The 23575-nt window shown below is 39.2% G+C and overlaps 1 protein-coding gene across 1 annotated transcript in view; it reads right to left on the minus strand.

Annotated features, from left to right (window-relative positions):
* The window catches only part of tnmd (tenomodulin), a 47722-nt gene extending 34979 nt beyond the window's left edge, over positions 1-12743 (minus strand). The window contains exons 1-2 of the mRNA XM_068715519.1: positions 12669-12743; positions 8977-9111 (exon numbers count right to left, since the gene is read on the minus strand). Coding sequence (XP_068571620.1) covers positions 8977-9111; positions 12669-12716 — 183 coding nt within the window. The 5' untranslated portion in view covers positions 12717-12743. The remainder of the gene's footprint in view (positions 1-8976; positions 9112-12668) is intronic.
* Between the last annotated feature and the right edge of the window lie 10832 nt (positions 12744-23575).

A 23575-nucleotide genomic window follows, 5' to 3' on the forward strand; every position in this document is an offset into this window, starting at 1 on the left:
TTGATGATTTACTTAGAGACTAATTAGGTCGTTTTTGCAAAGATTAGAGTTGACAACTTATTAACGACCATGAGATTTACTGTATTTGTCTAATGAGGTGGATGTAGGGTGGACCTTTGACTACATAAGATCTAAGTTTCCCTGATAGATTTATTGTTATGTTTACACATCATTTCTAAGACATGTTTTTTTTTTTTTTTTATGACTAAGGGAGCAATATAATTGCGTTTTGTGTCGTCAGCACTTTATAGGTTACTGATTCAGTGATTCCATTACATAGGTTTTACGCATCAAAACAATATTTTTCATACCGGTAAAATCCATAGACTGTATATAAGTGAACTTCGTCACAGTGACGTCACCCATTGGTTTGGCGACTACGGTTTTAAATCCCCGAGAAGGGCATTTTGGCCTTTTGCCATTTCAATTTTTTGTTGTCAACATTTTGTTTTCTTTTTGCAACCAAATGCTGAATAAGACATTTTAGTCTCCGATAAATGTTAATAATTAATAATAACAATTAACTTAAACACAACTGAAGAAAAAAAAAGACTCCCAGACCGTGGTAGCTACCTGTCAATCACAAGGTAGCCACGCCCTAAAGCATGCCCTGCTTTGTGTCTATTTTACTCTAAATGTGACCATAATTCACTATGAACATCATGCTGTATTGAGGAATACAGAAAAAAACGATAGAGTAGTAAAACTTAACATAAACGCAAGCAGAGTAAATAACGCAGTTGGTGGACATATTCAGTTTAAATGTTGGTCATATATTGATCACGAGAATTGCCCAAAAAATGGTTTTGGTCCCTATAACTTATTTCCCCGTTTGACAACAGTACTAGGGGGGTTAATGTCTATACAACTCATCGTTTTATAGAATCTAAAGGCTTAAAGTTAGACATTATTGAGTGACATCACCATATCATAACTAACTGGTAATCAGCCCGTAGCTTACTTGTCTGTTTATTGATTTGCTGTGATATTTCTTCCACACAAGTTTCAGATTTGTCAGTTGCATTGTGTTTTTTAAGACCCAAGTCATGTGACATTTTACGAGTCACTTGCTCCCTGCACTTGTGGATTTAGCGAGAAACAGCGCAGTAAAACTGTCTCAAAAGAATCTGCACAAGATGGGGGAGATTCACAAAGGAATTTCCTTTGAAAAATGTACAAATGACGATAGACAAGTTGTAAATTACAGTAAACGGGTATAGATAAAGACTTACAGAGACAGATTTACAGATGCAAATCAATCTGCATTCATTTTTGCATTGAGTTTTAAGAATTACGTAACTTTGTTTGCAAATACTTGGACTGTTTAAACGCCATACATTACAGAATCGATTAGTCAGTGCTACTAATGTTCCATGCTCATTAGCAGTATTGAGACTAATGCACATGATGTGTGTCCATGTTGTTAGTCCAACTTGTTCTACTTCGGTGTCTCTGTGTTTGACACACACAGTGTGTGATCATGAGTTTTTGAAGTCGATAGATGCCCAAAGAGTCACTTCATGTTTAAAATGCCTCATACTTTGAAGCATCTGAATGTACAAAGTATAGTAATTTTTCTTTTTCATACAGTGTGGTGGATGTGTAGTTATCCAGCACTCATCACAAGTATGATGGATGACAGCTGCTGCTCGGCTGCTGTGTCTCATTTGCCCAGAAAATGTACTTCACCTTGTCATCTGACGGTGATAAAGCTTGTCAAGATCCTTTTCCTGGTATTCATGGTGGCAGCGAGACTGACCCATTGACCTGCCTCAGTAGCTACAACGTGAATGGATGAAATGGAAAGGTTCAATTTGTGTTAAATGTAGGAGGAGGATGATGGTTGTTTTTGATTTTTTTTTTTCTGCTCACTGTGAGCGCTGAAGCACAGCTTTCTTCTAACCAGTTACACAAGGGGTCTCAGACTCCTTAGAGTACAGTGTGTCCTCTGGGCTTTTGTCTCTCGCTGAGATAATGTGGGGCTCATTAGCTGTCTGGCGGGAACAAATAATAGCCTGGGTGAAATGTTGCAGGATTTAATTAACAACAATGCTGTCGTACACTACATATTAATATCAAAATTCATTCTTACTGAGAAATACATTTTTACACCAGGACTGGAGTTTTAACATCCTCACACAAGGTATGTGTGTAACTTTACCAGTTTACACCTCTAAAAGTGCATTACATAAATCACTGGATAAGTTAACTGTATAATAGTTTTGAATTCATTTATTGATAGATATTTGATTGCTTTGATCTTTTATGCATGGTTCTTATTAGTTTCTGTATGAAGGAACAATTCATCTTTGCCATAATGGAGAATTTTTTAGAAAAAAAGTCCACCTTCCCGAGCTGTGACAGCCTGTTGTGCCTGTTTGCTCATCACTTGGACGTACGCAGGCTGTCCACTTGGGCTAAATGGCCATGGCCCTCCGTGCCGGTCTTGACAATATTGACATTTTTGCTTTATGAGCATCACCATTTTTTGTCGATGATCTGTCCAACTAGTACTTAAACATGTTGTTTTGCTTTGAATAAGTCTAGCTACTCTGAATCTTTACAGCCTTTCCAACTTGAAACTACAGTTTTTTTTTTATTGAGAATCATTGACCTGTTTCACAGCAGACATTTTTGACTTATCAGGAAAAGCACACACATTGATAACTCAATGCAATGCAGTAAGCAATAGTGTTATTATTTACAACAGGGTTAAGGTGTTTAGCCGTGAAAAAGATCTACTACATCCCCCTCCCACACACTCCCCTAAACAGTTTATTGTGGATTACTTACTTTAAGGTGCCCTGTAGAGTTTACCAGCACAATGACAAAAATAACTTTACATTCATGTAAACTGTGTTTGTTCACAAGAAGACTTTTAAATAATAAAGTTCTATTTTAGAGCCCTCTGATAGTAACACATCCTTTATTTTTACTGTCACGAGAAATTGAAGCGATACCATCAGTACGTCTCAGTAGGTCAGCCCACTTGCTGCATTATCCAGCATGCTAGTTAATCATTTTTTATTCCTTGACTTATGGATTCCTAACATCTGGAATGAATACATCATCATTAATGAGGTTCATTACAGCTCTAAAAACTAAGCTGTCTGGTTTACTTTGCTCATTTCCTGAGTAAACACTTGAAGTTTCACTGGATGAAAGATCTCCCTCTAAAAGTGTGTTATCTTGTGCTGGTTTTTTAATGTTTATTTCACCAAAAAAAGAGCTTTAATAAGCCTGGCAGGTCTGGATGCTGTCATTATAATTAGCTAGCATTCCAACTTTTAGAGCTGTTACAAGTTCTAATTTTCTCGCATAAAAAAGACTGATCAGCTAAGGTTAATCAACATGAAGTGTTAGACTGAGCGCCAGACAAACCTGAAGAGATGATGTAGATGCCTCTTCTCTCCTCACATATTGAGCAAGGTGACTAATGGCGCAAACTCGCAAAAAGTCAATGCAATACAAGCTGACATATAACCAAGCCCTCTGACATAACAGACTTTTCGTTGGGAATAGAGATTTACTAATTTCTAAAATCATGATCCATCAGAGTATCCTGTATGCCGAACATAATAGCAAAAATATCTGATGTATAACCTCAAATACATTGAGAGAGGACATATGAACAAGAGTATTTCCAGTCTGCTGTTCACTTCTCTGCCTCAGCATTGCGGCTGGGAATGCATGCCGAGGCTATAAGCGGTGCAGACTTACTGGGCGAGTGAAAGTGGATGTGAAAGCTCAATCACATTCTAAATTGTACAACAGAGCAGAGGAGTCTTCTTGGCAGTCACAATGGTGAGAGAAGAGAGAGGAGAGAGAAACGAAAAAAGTCTGGGAAAAAAAAAAAAAAAGGCAAGCATTTGTGTCTGTTTACCCACCACACTGTACATACAACATGCTGCTCATGAGCTGCTGGTGGATTGGCAAAATTAACTACAGGCAATTAAGATGCTGATCTTTTCTACACCCACATTATTCTAGCTTCTAAAAAGAAAAACACAGATGCACTAAAGTGCTGTATGGAACAATAAATAACTCCCGGTGGGCTTTGCAGTGCTGTCACGCTCTCTGTAGCAGTCACCGTCCCAGAAGAAGGCAATGTGCCACAACCGCCATGAAGCCTTCCTACCTCAGGCACTCCACTGGCAACATTTTAAAACAACTCTCTTTTGTTCTTCCCCGTCTACATCCCCTCCCTCCCTCCCTCCTCCTGACTGCTCCCCGAGTCGACGGCATAATGCATCTTTTTAGGAGGGAACCCATAGCGGCCTAATTTAACAGCCAGGGAGAAACACCAGTGAACACTGGCCTGCTAATGAATGAATGGGCCTGACGTGTAAAATCAGAGAAGATAACAGACTGAGGGGCAGGCCCGCCCAAAAAAACGTCTTGCCAAAGCAGCTGTTTAGATAAGCCCTGTTGCCTCCCCAGAATAATATTTCCTCTACACAGGTCTGAGTAAACAAACAGCGTAAGGAGAAGTTAGCACTGTCTCGTTTGGTTCTTGGAGACATAGTAAGAAAAGAAGAAAAAAAGGGACAATGGAATCATATCATGATCAAATCTTGTCTCTCTCTCCCCTGTTGCATGTTGACATCTGGACACTGAGGGGACAGTTGGGTATACACAGCCTACTAGCAATAAATAAACAAAGGGGCGCTTGGCCTTGAAAAGCCATACACCTGTGACCAGCGGAAAGCAGCAGGCGCAGCAGTGTTCATTAAAGAAGCCGGTCCTGACAGTGAGGCATTTAAGAGGCCATCAGGAGCGACAACTCAGCAGCTCTACCTTGGGCCCGGAGAGGGAAAGGCATCAAGGTGAGCAATGCAATTTCAGCTTGAATAATGGAGCACTTTCCTCAGGTCTGACATTCATGTATTTCACAGGCAGTTTTTCCAAACAGACCAACAACACCTGTGAGCTCTTCAATATTCCACAGGAAAAAAAAAAATGGTTTACAATTTTTACAGGTTCACATTTGCTCTGTTGCCTGGCTGCTGGTTTGCAGATAATCTCGCTCAAAGTGGTTCATGAATTAATAATAGCACCAAATATGTCAAATCTAATAATATGAACATTTAGATTTTGGATTCTGTGCACTACAGACAGACACACACACACACACACACACACACACACACACACACACACACACACACACACACACACACACACACACACACACACACACACACACACAGCAGGCTTCAACGTCTAGATGTTATTCTTTACGATTTTTAAAAGTCATTTCTTCAAGGCAAATTATTCTCACTGTTCTCTTGGATTCACCAGCCAGATTCTATTTTCACGGAGTTGCTGAAGTAAACTGGTAATAACAGAGGATTAATTTACAAGGAGGCAAAATCCCCCAGTGAGACTTGTGGCCCAGAACAATAACGAGCACATAGTAAACAGAAATTTGCCGTAAGCCAAAAGAGAATGCAGAGGCACCTAATCTACACACTTGAACACACAATGCACACTGATGCATACACAATCACATGCGTACAAGCACAACCACGCCCACACACACACGCACACACACACACACACACACACACACACACACACACACACACACACACCGGCAGAGAAAGTGATGGCAAACTATCTTCCCCAGGCCTGTGTAACAACATATGTTTTCAGGTAATTAAAAGAAGATCCCAAGCGGTTATCGTGTCATATTGAAATACAATGCACAGAGCAAATTACCTTTCTGTGGTTATTTGTAAAAAAGCTGGGTGCATGAGGTCACGTTGCTGCTGTAAACTGCGAGAAGGCATTCGTGGCTGCAGTCGTGCTGCGGTTTCAACTTTTAATTAGAAATGCTGAGCTCAAAGCTCTATGTAATGTGTGATATGCAATTTGTGTGTTTCTTTTGTTTGAGTGATGGCTAGTAGTAATTGTTTAGTGCAAGTACATGAGTTAAACTGTTGACTGGGCACAAAAGTAATTTAAGCATTCGTCAATATGCAATTCGCGTTTTGAGAGCGCGCGAGAACCGATTTTTAGCAGCAGAATACATTTTGTAATCAATGTTTTTTGTAATTAAATCTAAGTCAGCATTAGGGTTTCCTCTGCTTGTTATCTCCAAAGCTGTTCATTCTCAGATTTGTCGGTTTCGATCCTTCACACAAAGTCTTGGAAGTAGACTCAACGCCACCTTTTTAAGTAACACTGAGTACTTCATAGTGTGCTCCTGTGCCTCTTTCGTTTTTGAACTGTGAAAAGGATGTTTGCACCTCTCACAGTCTCAGGTTCACAATGTTCAGAATCTGTCAAAACAGCTGGAGGAAGAGCAGATTTCAAACTGAGCAGGGACCACATGAGGAAGTTTCTCTATAAACTTGTTTTTCACTTGTGAATCTGTTCCTACACACTCTTTTCTTTTGCAATGATTTTCACTTATGCCGTGTGCTCACTCTGAAATGTGGTAATTAACACACTGACAGTGTTTGCTGCTATTTTTTTTTTCCGTATTAGAAAGCAAGAGTACAAGTTTTCATCAACTGGCTAATTGACAATTCACTTTTGTACTATAATAGTGATGGTGCGTTAACATTATGTTACTTGTAACCAAGGTTCTTTGAGGGAAGACACAACCTCTTCACCTTAAATATTCCATATGTGCCTTAAACCGGCATTAATTAAAATTCTTATTATCATCCTATTAGGTTTCTATGGCAACATTAACATTCATTTGGGGATGCATTTCTGTCCACCTGCAAATGTAAGTCCCATATGCACTCTTCTTTTTAGCTCTGCTTCTGTCTACAACTCCTCCTCGGGGAAATGCCGAGCTCTTTGGCTGCTAAATGTACCAAACTGTTCACCAGCTAAGTTTGTCTGTCAGCCTCTTAGTGATCAGCAGATAGTGTACAGTGAGTTTATCAGAGCTTTTTAATGAAAACAGCTGCCTGCTGCAGCTGGAAACGATGCTTTTGAGAGCCAAAACGGTAAAGTTGTGCACCGTAAAACCAAACCAATGAGCTGAAAGACAGTAAAAATTGCTCTGTTGTAGAATTGGATATTTTCAGTGTGTTTGTCACTACAAATGACTTCCCATTACAAATACTCATTTGACGCATTGTTCATAGATAGAAATATTGATTTGTGCAGTTTTAAAGAGTACTTAAGTCAACTAGGGGACTCTATGCGATACATTATGTTTTAGAAGGATCATGCATACATGGTGAGTCTTGATTTGAGCATGTTTCTGGGCAGCCTAGCGCTGGGCAAAGTAATTATAATCATTATAACCATGGTTACATGACTCTGTATGTCCTTGTTGTATTAATCCTAATATAGTCTGTATGTTCAAGGACTCTGACGGAAGCACTTTACTTTAATTAAGTTTGAATTTGAGTTATCACCAGAATGCTCATCTTTGTGCTCAAATAAAAAAACAACCCCCACTCAACTGTTTCCTAAAATAAATGATTTTGCTCTGCTGCCCAGAGTCTATACATTTTGCCAGATGCTGCTCAGGATTAGCTGGTTAGTAGAATGTCCTGCTGCATTGCACCCAATAGCAGTTCACCAAACAAGCTGCCACATTGATGCGGGAGAGCGAATCCATCCATCCATCCATCCATCAGTGTATCAATCCATCTCTTTACCTTCGGAGTAGTCTTCAGAAAGCTTTTCCGAGGATACATAGCTGAGTTGTACTGTCCTGCTGTGTGTGTGAGGGAGCTTCCTTCTCATCTGACAGACAGGTGATTCTCCTTTGAAGTGGCTCCATCTCACTCACTGATGGGGAGGCCAGAGAATTAGCCTCCCCCTCAAGACCCCATTAAAGCAAAGCCCATGGTCTGCAGGTTTGATATTCATCACCTGGGCAACCTCTGCCATCAACACATTTTGTACCACGTGAGAATGATCACAGCTTATTAAAATAGAAATAATGACTGCTCTACCTCCGGCATGAAATATTTAACAAGGACAAAGGAGATGGCTCAAAGGTGATTCATATCTATGTTGAAAGGAGAGAACATGGACAATACCGGCTACACAGGAAGTGCAGATGAACCTTGGTTAACCTGAGTGTAGAAGAGACTGTCAGTACTTGTGATGTGCATCTTAATGGACGCAGAAAAAGCAGAATGGTGGCAAAGGGTTTTTGAAATAATGCTTGTTATAGGCATTAGAAAGATGTTGGTATTACACCAAGGGACATTCTGCGGGGTACATTTCTCTCTGTTCACCTCATGACACACAGTACACACAAAGCAGAATTATGCATTCAGGTTTGGAATATACAGTATGTGCTCAATTTTACCCATCATTCCGTTGTATTCATTTTCTCTCATTTGCAACTTGTAGAGCTTCCAATATCTGGTTGTAAAATTATTGATGCCTTTTTCCCCCTGGCTTGTGTAAATTAGCTTTTTTTTTGGCCCCTTGGGTAAATCAGGGGAAAGGAGCCAAGTGAAAACATTCTCCATCAAGTGTGATTGAATTGGATTTCACAAGATGAATGTCCAGGACAAGTGTTTATCCCAATTACATTGCCAAGAGGTTCCAGTCCTGCGGCAGCCACTCTGGTCAACAGCAATTAAGGTCAGCTTTGAGTTATCAGGATCAGTCATTGTGAGAAGATGTTTACAATGTGAGCAGAAAGTAGATAACTGCCACAGGGAAACATTTGCAGCAGTAAAAAGTGGTTTGTGGTTTGGTACAAGAATTCATGAAATTACAGATCTGACAGCCAAAACACGAACAGAGCAAAACACGACTGTCTTTTCCATAGCCCACACATCTTTTTAATCTAGCAGAACACAATAGAGACTTCAGAGACTGCCTTTGGCTCTTTGTGTGGCTGTCCATTTCCTTACTCGTGTAATTTGTTTTTTCTTTGAGAGAACCTGTATGATTTGCTGATGCGGCTTTCATCTGAGGAACACAGTTACAACAGTTGAAATAAGGCTGATGATTGGTAAACAATTAGGTGATATTTAGTCTTACCTTCCCCAGACTGGGGCTCCACAGATATCTCAGGCTGAAAACACAGAGAGCCAAAACAAGGAAGACCAGAGCCAGAACCAGAGCCACTCGTTGGTAAGCGTGGTACTTGGTCTTCTTCTCTTTTTCCATCTCAACCTGCAAACAATGTCGGTCCAATATTATATATGGTGTATACAAACATTGTATATGTATGCTGTATAAATGGCCCAAACTACCATAACAATATACCTCACAGACTGTTAAGTATATGTTTAAGTTAATAGAACTAGAATAGGTAAACATTTTGGGAAATACGCTTTTTTTGCCCTTTTGTCAAGAGTTAGATCGATACAATTCTGTTATATGTTATTATATCTGCTACATTATATTTAGTTTCACAAACTTAGTTCAGGAACAGGGACCACGCCCAGAACAGGGCTCATTTCTTGTGCACAAAGTATTGAAGCACAACAAACCCGTTCACTTCCTCTTCAACTGTGCTTTCACATCTAACCTCCCTTCTACAACCCTCCTCGTTTTCTTCCTTACACCCCTTCACCCTCTACCCCTACACCCCTTCATCCCTCTACCTCGACCCTACATCCCTTCATCCCTCTACCCCTACACCCCTTCATCCCTCTACCTCGACCCTACATCCCTTCATCCCTCTACCTCGACCCCTTCATCCCTCTACCCCTACACCCCTTCATCACTCTACCTCTATTCCAACCCTACATCCCTTCATCCCTCTACCTCGACCCTACATCCCTTCATCCCTCTACCTTGACCCCTTCATCCCTTTACCCCTACACCCCTTCATCCCTCTACCTCTATTCCAACCCTACATCCCTTCATCCCTCTACCTTGATCCCTTCATCCCTCTACCTCAACCTCTTCATCCCTCTACCTTGACCCCTTCATCCCTCTACCTCGACCCCTTCAACCCTCTACCTTGACCCCTTCATCCCTCTACCCTGACCCCTTCATCCCTCTACCTCTATCCCTACCCAACATCCCTTCATCCCTCTACCTCTATCCATACTCCTTCAGCTTCCGAAATCTAACAATCATTCCATCATGCAATAAACCTCGAAACTCATACTGTTATTGGCGTGGTCCATGTTAGTGAAGTCTCCTTTGTTTAACAATATGTGGTTGGTTACCTCACATAATCCCCTGTAAAACACCATTTTGTTGTTTTTAAGTCTTTGACTTTTGTAGGGTATGACATGTTAATTATTTAGCTTTGCAGATGCTAAGCTAAAGAGAGGAGCTCCTGATGGGGGAAATGTTTTCCCCCCGCTCTGTATTTACATTACTTGATGTAGTTGTTCGTACTGATGATTTAACTGGAAGTGTTTAATATCCATCCAACCTGTACAAGTGCTCCAACTGTCATCTATCACTATGGGAAAAATGAGTTGGGCTTTTATAACACATTCGGAACAAGAGACGCCTGACATATTTCCCCCCCACTTCACAACTCTATTTAACGAAGATATATGAGAGTGGTATCAATCCTCTAATCTAACTCTCAGCAAAAAAGCTTATATGCATATTTCCCAAAATGTCCAACTGTTGCTTTAATATGTCATTTTTAAGTCTGAATTGATATGTCCTCCTTTCTCTTTTCCTTTTATTTTTTTTTTATCAGTTTTGCATTTAATACAAAGATATGCCATTTGAATTGGTCTGTCTTGCAAAATGTATCCACCAATGAGGCTACTAATGACAAAAATATAACCATCCCCATGCCAAGTGCAGGGAAGGACAGACTGCCACAAGTGCCACAGAAAGGTTACATTTATTAAACTTTTCCTCGAATGAGAACTCTGCCCGCTGTAGTTAACTCCCCAGGCTCAAGGCCAGAAATTAAGAAAAAGACAGGCTTTTGTTCCCCCAGAGCTCCAGCAGGGAGAAATGAAAGCCTCTCATTCACACTGGACCCTTTTGAAAGTCTCAGAGGACAACAGAAAAGGAGATATGTAAAATTAAAAAAAATGGAACCAACTTCAATTAGCAAAATTGGTGTTGCTTATCTTTGTGTCTTTTTTAAATGATGATAAAGCAGCTTTGGTTTTCTATTGTGTCGGAGGCTGTTGCAGTAGATTAGGCTGAACTTTAACAGGTTAGTCTTAAAATAATATGTAGTATTCATTTTTAAATAATAGGTGTATGTTTTTTTCTGACATTTTGAATTGTATAATGCTAAAATAACTATCCCAAATAGTCCTGAAAAATACATTTCACATAGCCTTTTTATAACCTATTTTATTAGTATAGGTGGCGTGATGTCCGTGAGAAAATAGCATACAGCAATAATGACATAGTTATACTGTGTGCTTGTTGGATTGAATTTATGATTGGTAAATCCATTAGCAGCATGTCTTTGGGGAAGGACAAAGGACATATTATTCGAGATAGCCCCCTAAAAACGGAAACTAAACCTTTTGCAATTAAAGAATTCTAACATTGTTACCATTCTTTATTTGATATTTTAGAGACATACCGAAGGCATAATAAAAAACAGAGTCCAACAAGCTGAGGGCCAGAAATTCCTTTTATTGTGATTTTTTTTAGAGTGGAGGAAAAAAAAAGATGGTGGCTGAAATCCTCTGCTCTCCTGTGGCAGGTTGCATAAGCAGTGGAAACTTAACCAGAGGACAAACCTCTCTCCCTGCCTGTGCTTTGAATCTTGAATACTCAGAGGAAGAAGGTGGGATTGAGAGACAGACAGGCAGACAGACAGACAGACAGACAGACAGACAGACAGAAATAAAGGCATGGATGGAGACAGAGAGAGCAGTCTGAGAGCACAGCACTCGCCAACTATAGTGTTTAAAGGGTTTAGGAGTTCAGAATCAGCCAGTCAATTCCTCTTGGGCTTTGTGAGGAAGAGTGCCTGGAGCCCCCTGCTGTTATCATGCAGGGAGGAGGCACTTCCTCAAGAGAAAAAAAAAAACAGAAGTAGCCTACATAACCAACAAGCCGAGGCAGTGGTTTATTACTCTTGGGTATGCTCATATAAGCATACAAATTCCTGTGAAAACTATTCTAAAATATGAAGCAACAGGGGATTTCTTAATCATCATCATTCTCCATCCATAACCTACAGTGTAGTCATAATGAGTATGTAGGAATACTTGCCTTTTCTTTGATGGACGTTAAATGTTTTTTTTCTTTCATATACAGTACATATAAAAAGATAATAATGTTCTGTGGAGGTACTAAACTTGTATATTTGAATGCTGCTTGCATGTGAGAAGGAAGGATATTCTAGATATAAAGCAAATGCAATGGTTCAGGTGAGACCGAATATAAGAGTGGAAATAAAGACAGGAAGCCAAGGTGAAAAGCCAAAAAGAATTAGATTGAGAAATTACTATTCTGAGAAAACTCAGATCACTGAGCAAAAGATCAAGCAGCAGCTTCTTTTTGATTTCAAAAAAGAGAAATTCTGACATTTTACTTCAAGCTTACACTAAAATATCACAGGATCCCCCTCCCCACTTTTAAACCACCATTGCTGCCACTTGCACTTCATTTATTGAGCTGTAAAAGTTAAAGGGAGCTCTCACTTTCTTGACACTGTAGTGACCTAAAATGCTGCACAGTATTCACGAAGACACTAAATGTTAAAAAATTGTTTTTTTTTTGCAATTAAGATAAGTGCAATAAATCAAACATAAAAAGAAAAGAAAAAATGGACTCACATCTTTCCACAGAATCTGTTGACTGCTGGATTTACTGCTGGCCTCCATGATGCAAGCCCACAGGAGGAATCTTTCCGATCCTCTTTGCTGGGGAAAATACTAACGTACTGCAGGGCTAAGAGTCCCCGCTTCATTCCAATGCTGTAATTTGGGAGTGTGCTGAAGGGGAGGGAAGTTTCAGGTGGAGTGGAATTACTGAAACATTTGCGATACCCATTAAAAGCAAGGCAGATGTCTTCCCCGCCTGCCTGCTCCCATTTCAAAGGTGGGAAGCCATGAATGGATTCAGACTGAAAGACAAACCTGTTGAATAAATTACATACTATACTTGGATGAAAATATTGTAGTGATTCAAAAGATTCCTGCTTGGAGGACACACAATTTGCATGTGGAAAAAAGAAAGAATTGTATCCACATAGTACAGATGCTGATGTTTTTAGCTATATTTCCTGAAGTATCAAAAGCAGTTCAAGAACCTGCTTTCTGCTTTCGTTCCCCAGTCACAAACAGCTACAGTAAACAAGAGCTGAGATGAATGAATAGCAGCATAACGAAAGATCCAACCTCATAGGCTGAAAATAAATTGCAAATGTTCTCGTATAAGTAAAAGAGAAATGAAGCAAAGACTGTAATCTGAGGACAGACGTTTTATAGATTCCTTCCAGTATTTTATATCAAAAAGTATAGTATGTCGAAAAAAGTCAAAAAAGATTAGTGTCCTATGTTGGAAAAGAACATTATAAAGCCATAGTTAACATATTTACTATGACTTTTCCCGCCCCAATATTTAAATAATGTTAATATTTTTTTTCCTTTCAAAACAATATTTTATCTACTCCTCTCTCACAAAAAAAATAAAAAAATCTAAATGTATGCAATTCATTTAAAAACTGTTAACCTGCAGGATGCAAGATGTTTCCATACTTATTTAAAGTGTCCACTTCACACTAGTGTAAATTGTATATTGGTATCCAAACTAGTTGTCACCAACAAGATTTCTTAGAAACAATCACTGCAGGCTCTCGATGACATGAACCTTGTCAGTAAGGGTCGCGCCGTTGCACACAACCGGAGTCGTAGTCTGGTGGTCCGAAGTGCTTCTGAAGTGCTTCTCACCCACGACATGACCCTGATGTGGGCTACAGACTGCTGTACGGGTCCTTCAGGGCTGCTACAAGCTAGCTGTTACATTGGCTAACACAACTAGCTATCACTTGACTCTATAGGCCGATGTAAAATTGCATGTTGATTTTGCATGTTATAATTGATTCTATAATATGCTATTTTTTCTGGTTGTTGATTGGTAACGATGCAAAGGGAGGACGTTTTACGTGTTTTGGCCAATCAAAGATTAGCATGAAAATGAATCGTATTCAATTGACAGATGAGGTCCCACTCGTAGTGAAGACAGCTGGAGTTCATCCTCCTTTGACCCCCCCACCACCACTTTCTTGCCTGTCCTACAGGTGTCGCTGTTGAAGCATTTTAATTCCAAAGAAAAGAGAGTGAATGTTTTAAAGGGTACTCAGAGTTGGTATACCTTTATTTCGACAAATAACTTTTGGACTCTTTTCGCTAAAAAATATAGGAGCAACCTCCTCTGCCTTCTCTGGACCAGCCTCCTCTGGTGTGCAGTACCATTAACAGTTTTTGAAAATGTCGCTGTGACTCAGGGAAGTTGTTATCACACCTGCAGTTATTTTTGCCTTTGGTCAGAGCTGCAGTGGAGATGTTAACCTCGTTACATTGCTTGTTTGGTAAGTTAAGGTTTATATTAATCAGCTTTAGGTGAACCATGGCTTTTTTTTTTTATAGCTATATATATTAACATGTCATTCTGAAAGGTTTGTTTCCAGTCCCTGAACAGTGGAGTCTGATTGACTGCTTTGCGCTACGATTCATCTGTAAGTCAGTTAGACAGAAGAGGCTGGGAGAGAGAGATTCTGATAATGACATATGATGAAGGTCAAGGGCAGGATTCAGACCCAGCAGGCGGAGCTGGTACATCATGATGCCCTGCTGCTTTCTGTAATTTACCTTCTCAGGCGTTCAAACCAGTTACACAACTAAAATCACAGCAGTCAGGGTTGTATTTTTCTAACTCTATCGCTGACAAGAACGTAAATATTGGACTGTTCTGGATTTAGTTCAATGCCAACATTTCTTTGCGAATTATTAAAATTCTGGATTTTGCGGTCCAGGTTAGAAATAGTACAACTAAAGCTTGGTTACGGTATGGTTAGGGACTAATCAATTGGTTAGAGTTGTGGAACGATTGTGGTTTCGTTTGATAACTTCAGGTCTGCCACAGGACTCAAACTCAAGTCTCCCACATGAGAGTCAGACGCACTACGGCACACTACTTCCTGCATTGACACTGAACATTGGCATTTAAGATACTGGACTGATGTTTTAATTTGTCTTTCTTTTATGTTGGGCTTTTCTGTGAGTTACTGTTGGGTGTCCAATGTAAACAACCATGTACCACCTTTGAGTTTTGAGTTAATTACAGAAGTGATCTGAATCCACATGGAATATTAGATGGTCCATTACAATAAGATACAGTGAATTGCTCTCATTGAATTCTGTTTAAATAAAAGTTGGAAAATGGCGACTAATAGTTAAACATAAACAAATATATAATAGTAGTTCATATTTGCGATCAGCTGATTCAGAGTTAACTCATTAAGAAAGTGACACATATCTATGGACTAGGTTTTTTCAAGGAGCTACTTGGAACCGTCTTCGTATTTTGTGTACTTTATTGTTACCCAACGCAATGCTTTTCTGACACATTGCACCGCGTAGCTGACAGTGTCTTTGCAGCATGCCACCTGTTCATTTGTTTTAAGACACACAATGCCTGTTTAATTCTATCTTAACATGTCATGTGACAGGGAGCGAAGGATACAGCATCAAAGCACACCTGTGTTCAGCCTATTTATACAAACCACCTGCCAGTCTTTGTTTCCCCATCGCCTCAGATGGTTCACGAAGCAAAAGCTGATAAAAAATGATTTGTTGTGAATCCAGATTATTAAAAACACAATTTCACAACCTAAAAGTTCCACTTCACACCCAATTTACAGAAGTCAATACGATCTGAGGTGGAGCATTCCGGGTAAAATTGGTCAACCTGCAAGCCTTCAGTGTGGCAGGCAACATTTGAGCACATATTAAGTCTGTCAGATCTGATAGCTGTGGGACCTCGTCAGCTCTTTCCCATTGATATAAATCTTCACAATTACCGTGACATTTTGCTTGGGTAAATCAAGCGGCAGGTCTTTCAGGAAAAGTGTTGTGTCAGCAGCATGGTTGAGCATCCTGAGACCCTCATTCCCCCGATAGCATTCAGCGGCAGGCTGGGGCTTTCACACCCGCAGAATAGAATAAACAGCAATTTAGTTTGGAGTGCATACCAGATACTCACAGATTAGAGCAGAGGTTGATGGGAGCAGCCTTAGCAAACCAGGAAGAATCATAAAATAAACATTTGCTCTATCCTCTTCGTGCTTCAGGCCTGATAGCTTTGATAGGAATGTTTCTCCCTTGTATTTGTCACATTTGCAAACAGACTGAGCGCTGTGACCAACAGCGAGTCCCATTACAAATCCAACAGACCAAGTTAGATCCTGTGAGTTTTTTTCTTTTCTTATTTTATTCAAATAGACCGTTTTCCATCAGACAATAGCAGTTTTGCTCAAAATGACTTGCTGTACTTCAGGCAGGCGCTGCTTCCACGGACTTGCATAGTCTATTCTGCTCTATTTTGCATTGGCCATCTGGAAAAAAGCTGTTCCTTGTTTGCTTTCCTTAACTCTTAAGCCAGCCTCCAAAGCCTTGTCGAGCTTCTGTCACTCAGAGAGAGAGCTGTGATGGAAACCCACACATTTCCCACGTGCTCATCCGCATTCATTAACAGTCCCTTACCACATGAAGGGAGACGGTCGCAGCTACAGAAAGAGAAAAGAAGTGAAGCGTATGTGTACGGGAGATAGACGTACAAAAAAAAAAATAGAAAAATTGAGCAGGACTGAGAATTTATTTGTCTCTTTCTTGCTTTCGTTTTCTTTTCTGCTCACACTCCTTTTTCTGCTCCTCCGTGGATTGAATCACACTTTTGAGTACAGAAACTGGATCCATGCAGGTCAAAAGATGACTCGTAATATTGTGTGATTTGATTATCTGACTCCCGGCTCAGTCTGTCATTACAGAGGAACGAGAGGTGGGGCTAGAATGTGGTCATGATGAAGAGGCAGTCGTGGATCCTAACGTGGTCTGGACGAAAGATCAGACAGCCTCCATCCGTCATCTTTTAAGATCGTGCTTCAGTGACTCTAGGAAGGAAGTCTGCACAGGAAGTTTACACAGTGCTCTGTTTCCCAGGAGTCACTTGGTTCTTCAACCGACTGTAGCGAAGGCCTGACACATCGTGCTGATGTGCTACTGCAAATTCTTAAGTGTAAAAAATACTCAGTTGAGGCCCAGTAAAGCAGCAATAGTATCTGCTTTTCATGCTTGTCGAAATATGCATCTTAAGTTAAGGTTCATTTGCAGTATTTATTGTTAATTGGCCAATTTAAGTCCATCACAAAAGTCTTTGCCTGCTTTCTAGTTTTTTGGGCTTAAAGTTCCCAATTTAGAAATTCTCAACGCCTCCCTCTTGATCTTACACTAGCCAAATGTTTTATAGACACTTTGAGGCTCAACTTCTCTAAATCTCCATCTCTCTTTGACAAATGACACCTTCTGGATTGTTATTTTAGGGAAGAAATGTGTTTTAATTTTTTAGGACTTGCATTGAAGCTCACACTGATCTGCACCTCACTATGAAAGCATTATTATAGTAAAAAAAAAAAATCATAAATCAATAAATCTAGGTGTTCTTCTCCAAGAAATAAAAATGATGTTGATTTCATTCATTTAGAATCTCCTACTGTCCATGGCTGACATTAAAGCAGATGAATACAAACAAGAGTTTGAGGGATAACTATGCACCATCTCTATAGAGTTCCTTTGACATACTGAGGAACTAGATGAATAGGAATGTGGATTACGCCCCCTGCAAATCTTCACCAAGTTTATTCACTCATTTCCCAAATCACACCTTGAGAGTAAAGCTACTTGCTGGGGGATTTTCTCAATTTCTTGCTTCATGGGACAGGTGTATTTACTTACATAATTGTATTCCTCATCCAATTTATAATGCGATTAAATATTAATACAATTCTGAGTTTGAAGAGAGGCAGATCTGTGAAAATTATCTAGACAGCAATATTGTGAAATTGTTCTTCTTGCTTTGCAACTTTTTCAATCACCCATAAATGGAACAGAAGCAGTGAAAGAGAAAATATTCAAATGGTATTTCAACAAATAAAGCACTCTTGAGTGGAAGATAAAAAAAAAGGCGCAGGTATTTTTCACTGTGGTGATCTTGACTCATCTCTGCTGAGCTTTGTTTAGTTAGTAGAGGAGCTCTCTGGGGGAACATTGAGTGGTGTAGTCAAAGTGGAACCCTCCTGAATGAGCTTTGAGCTTCAACTTCCCAATATCCACACATGTGCGCCACAGAGTCAGACAATAGAGCCAAACCCAAGTCATAGCCAAATCGTAATTACCTCTGCACCCTGCAGAAGCAGACCAATTGACTCCTCTAGATGGATGACAACAGGTAAAGGGCAGTGATTAGCCGCAGGCCTCAGAAGCTTTGTTTGGTGCAGAGGGAGAGGAAATTCTCTATATAGGGCAGAAGATATGCTTCACTTATTACGCGCTTATTATTCTGTAGACTTATTATGGGCACAATTCGGCTCAGTGCTGGAAACTTTGCTTGTCACTGTCGGTAGTGCACACACACACATACAGTCTTGTACATCAAGTTGTGTGTGTTGTGTGTTACAGTCGTAGCATCCTGACCAATTACCCAATGATTTGTTGTTGATTGTGAATACCTATAATTGATTAATCCTGAATTACTTACCATAATAATTCATTTTCTGGAATCATAGTTTGTCATTAGTAAGTCAAGTAGTTATTCACAATTAATGAGCGTTGGACAGCAATTGGTTTTTGTTGATGTGGAAGAGACGATTAAGGATATTTTGTGTGCACACAGTGACATGATAAACAACCTGTGACTGATGTTACTCTGCAGTCTTTTCCTCAGCAAGTGCAAACAAAATGACAATTGGCGCTTCCGGTAAAACAAAAAAAGTCTAAAAAAGGTAAAAGCTGTGTATTCTTTCTGAATTATTCTGGCGGGCAATATTAAAGATAAACTTTTTACACATTCATGTAGGCACACTGACCTTTCAAATGTTGTGTTGTAAAAACAAATGCTCTAATTTACTGCTAGTGAGAGACAGCAGCCTAATTATATCCACCTAGGTGATAAAAAATTGGCAAAAATGAATCGTGCACAAATGATCCACGCCCGTGTAATGGAATACTACCGAAAGTCATTTATTTTGGGAATATTGATGATACGTTCATTAATAAATCAGTAGTTAATTGTTTGGACTCAATGTGCTATTGGAAACAAAAGAGTAATCAATCTAAATAGAGTTCTGCTTTACAGGGAAACCATTTATTACAAGCTTTGTTTTCATGGCTTTCAAGCATTGTACATACTTAAAGCAATAATAAACAGTATTTTTATAATAGCAATGGATCAAATCACTAAATGGGGTGCCGTGTGACAAACCCACAGATAACAATAACCTAAAGTTAAGAGCTAAAGTGAGAGTGAATACACAACTCCAAATGAATGGTAATGTTGCTCTATAACTACGGGATGTGTAAATAATGTGATGACATGTCAGTGTTGTGTTTACAACTTGTTTCCTCTGCCCCTAAGTGGCCAAACATTTAGTTATTGCAGCTTTAAACAACCAAAAATGGAGGAGGAGACCTCTTCCTCTGCTATTACTAAAAAGTTGCAATGCACTTGATATAACTAGAGTTACACTGAAAGTGTCACTGCTACTTTTTAACTGCTCAGACTGATATCGGAACTCCTCAAAATGTTTGTTTTGTGTAAATGAATTCATGCTTTATTTAATTGAAGAACACATTATGTCTTTAGATTTCTGTTCAAAGTAATCTTTCAGACAACAACATTTAATCGAAACGGAGTCCAGAGTGTTACATTACAAATTTAAATAGTATTTCTTTCTCAGATTAAGAATAAATACATAATTCTGCGCTATATGTGTCACATTAAAGAACAATAATAGCCGTCACATATTTGTAGGTTTATTTAATGGCTGGAAAAATGAAGCTTAAGCTAAATTAAATCCAATTGCTTATTAAATAAGGAATTAAATCTACTCCTAAAGCAATTCAGCCTCCTAAATCACCATGTTCACAAAACACATACAAAGATTGGAAGGGCAACAGTTTTTTATCAATTTAAAAACCACGTAATGTGTGAGATTTGGTCAGAGTGATCTTATTGAAGCATAAAGCTACGTGTCACAGCTGACACAATGTGTGAAAGCGAACACTGAGCTACTGAAGCGAGCGGCGATTAAATGATCTGTGAAAACATCTTCTGCTGTGATATCACCAGTACACCTGTTGGGCTGTGACAACAGGAACGCACAGCAGATCTCAAACTGTGATCTCACATCTCATATACAGGCAATGCAGTAATACGATGGGGTTTATCTGAGATCTAACATGATAATACACACAATGTAGTGAATGTGAGCAATCTGTTACCAATCTGTTGTCATTCATTTTGAACAAAAGCCTCCATCGTGAGATAATACAGGCTGAGAGTGTACACAAATGATCTTACAGTATGCATTAATTGGATTATGACATGCAGCTATCACTAGCTATAATCTTAATCCCCTGCAGAGGACACATCTGGATCTCCAGTGATAAAAGTAAACAACTGTTTGCTAAATGATGCCAATAATTTCCTGGAAACAAAAGTTAAAATAGTGGGAGGTGAGCAGCACACAGAACATTAAACCCTCCAGCAGCACAACTCCCGTGAAGGGGCTCCATGGGAAGAGGGAACTGGTTCCCAAGCAATTGCTGATTCGCTGTGGGGAACTGCAGTGGTCCTATTGAAAACCGGACTATTACAGATGTTAACCCCTCGCCATCTCAAAAAGGTGCTTTCTTTCTTGTGCAGTAAGTATACAGTATATTAAATACATTGGCTGATTTACAGTGTTGTGAATGAAGCTGGATGTTTACTTAAATCTATTATTCATTTAATTCTCGCTGCTGCACTGCAGGGTGTGCACCTCAAAATACCTCCTCTGTTGCCGGCCAGAAAACAAGGCAAACACTGCAGCAAAAGTACAGCTTTCAAATTAGAACTGGGTAAAAGAAATAGGATGGATGTTATTGTTGAAGTGACAAGCCCCTTTTAATGGGTCTGTCTTTAACGAGTAAAGTTAAAGTTGAATGTTGAATCCGGTCTCTTGAGGTAGAGTGACGTAAGCGAGACGAGGCAGAACAGTAAACAACAGTGGCAGAGATGGATTAACAATGTTGGCTCCGTTGATGAAGCGGTGTCTTCTGCTTCTGCAGAATTCAAGGGTAAACACACGAGGGGAACAAACAACTAAACTTAGAGCGTACCTCGTTTGACCTTTCATCTGATCTATCCACTACCTCGGCGCCCAGAGAGCAATGGTCCCTGTTGTGTTGACGACCAGATTAAAGATAGGTCTCATGTACAGTGTTCATAAAAGTATTCGGATCCTCTACTTAAAGAATAAAGGCACTTTAATGACCCAATATTTATTATACTATATATTCTATTGATCCTTGTCTACTTTTATAGTTTTTCCTTCAAAATAACCCCCTAATTCTGTCCAGTTGACCCCCATTAAATCTGTGAAAACTCTATGATGTACGCTGGTACTCTGCCCCCAAATAGTGAGGCATTAGTAGCTCTTGAACACAGTGTGTGCATGTGGTCCACCCACAAACCCATGGTCTCACTGTCGTGGTCCTAAGGCTAAATAACGTTATTTTCAAATAAATTGCACAATATCTACATTACACGTCAAATTTAAACACTAGATGTCCACTGAAGTCTTAAACGCTTGGCATAGAAACCAATATTTGATCATTTCTGCCTGTTTTGTTTGTTACATCTTAATATTAAACATTCAGATTTACATCTTACGTTTGCAACTTAATGTTTTCAGTATTAGATTTAATGCATTCATATTAGAGCTTAAATATATTTAATTGATTTAATTAAAAAGCAGCGGATCCATAAATACCCTTTGTGTTATGTGGGTGCCTCAATAAACAACTGTAATGTAAACATTAAACTGTTTTCTATCAAAATAACTTAGCTGTGATAGACAATACATTTGCATGGGGTTTTCTGGATAAGAAAAACAGATTTTCTTGCAAAGAAAACTACACATCTAGAAATGTCTGGCCCATTACTATCGGATTTTTCTGTATATTAATCAAAATGTCCTAGTATTTTGTTTGTTTCCTGTTTTATTTTGAAAGTCTCTCTCATGTGTAATGTCTTGTTTCACTTCCTGTCTTTTCCTTTTTCCTTCCACCTGTGTTTCCTTTAATTAGTCCCTTGTTAGTCTGTGTGCTTTCTCTCTTTCGTTGTCAGGCCGTCTGAGTTTGTGGCTGAAGTCCCTGGTCTGTTTTTCTGTTGCGTTCCTCGTGCCGGTTTGTTCTTACTTAGTTTTCGTATTGATCCTTTGTTCTTGGCCTGACCTCGGCTTGTTGCCTCCTTTTTGTTGCCTGCCTATTTTTGGTTCCAGCTCGGTTACATTAAAGCGTTGCCTTTTGTTCTATTCGGCCTGCCTGCCTCGTGTCCTGCATTTGGATCCTCCTTGAACTGTGAAATCTTCACATTCACAGTATTTGACTGGCTGTTGGTGGCAGTAAATATCGTGCCAAAAAAAAACATAGCAATGCACTCACAAAGGAAAGGAATTTAACTGTTGTATTTGGTCAAGGTGAAGCAAATTGTCTTACTTTACCTTCTTACCTATAATCTCATGAAATATTTTGTCCATAAAATCATGAATATAGCTGTCAGACACATGTAGTGGAGGAAAAAGTATGATTGTTTTAGAGACATTTAGATATACAAGTACATCTTGAGTGCTACATTCTTTTAAGTGTTTTGATTTTCTATCAAGAGGCCAGTTTATGAAGTTATGCAGAACCAAAATGATCAATCAAGAACTTTTTTAATGCAACTTTATATTAAATACTATAAAAATTGTAAAAAAAAAAATTGGATGATTTAACATTACTTAGCTTTTTTACGGTTTGGCCTCAGAAATTACAGCACTGCTCTTTAGTACTTTGGATTTTGTGCTGTATGAATGTGGCACTGCTTTTGGCAGAGAACTCTGTCTTTCCTGTGACATCTGTTAAAAGATTTCCTACAACTGTGATTGAAAGCATCTGCAGAAACTCAGATCTGTCCAGCAAAGAGCTTCCGTAGCAGGCAGAGCTCTGTGGATATCAGCTTCTATCCATATCAATTCTACACGTAGTGTAGCGCACCTTCACTATGTGGTCTGAAAATGTCAATCTATCTCTTCATTCTTTTGATTAAAAGAAAATATCCATATTTTCTTTGCAATGGCATTGGTAAAGTTATTAATCAAATGTAATTAATGTAGGCCATGCTTTTCTAAAAACCTGTAAAGATGAATGAGACAAATAGGCCACAAACCTTCATTATCGTTGTGCTTATAAGCAGTGGGGCAAAATAGACCTATTCATTATGTATTAATTATCATGTTTTGCTGCTACAGACAAGGTATTTTTTAGACCGTGGACTATATAAATGGACCTTTACTTTCTGAAAACCTTAATTAAAAGAAGGGCTCTAAATTATTTTAATGTAGTCATTTTTCTCTTCCTTTTCATCAGAAGAAGCCAAAGAC

The sequence above is a fragment of the Cebidichthys violaceus genome, unplaced genomic scaffold, assembly GCF_023349555.1.
Source record: "Cebidichthys violaceus isolate CVI_PGR_0920_01 unplaced genomic scaffold, fCebVio1.0.p SCAF_2, whole genome shotgun sequence".
Lineage (NCBI taxonomy): Eukaryota > Metazoa > Chordata > Actinopteri > Perciformes > Stichaeidae > Cebidichthys > Cebidichthys violaceus.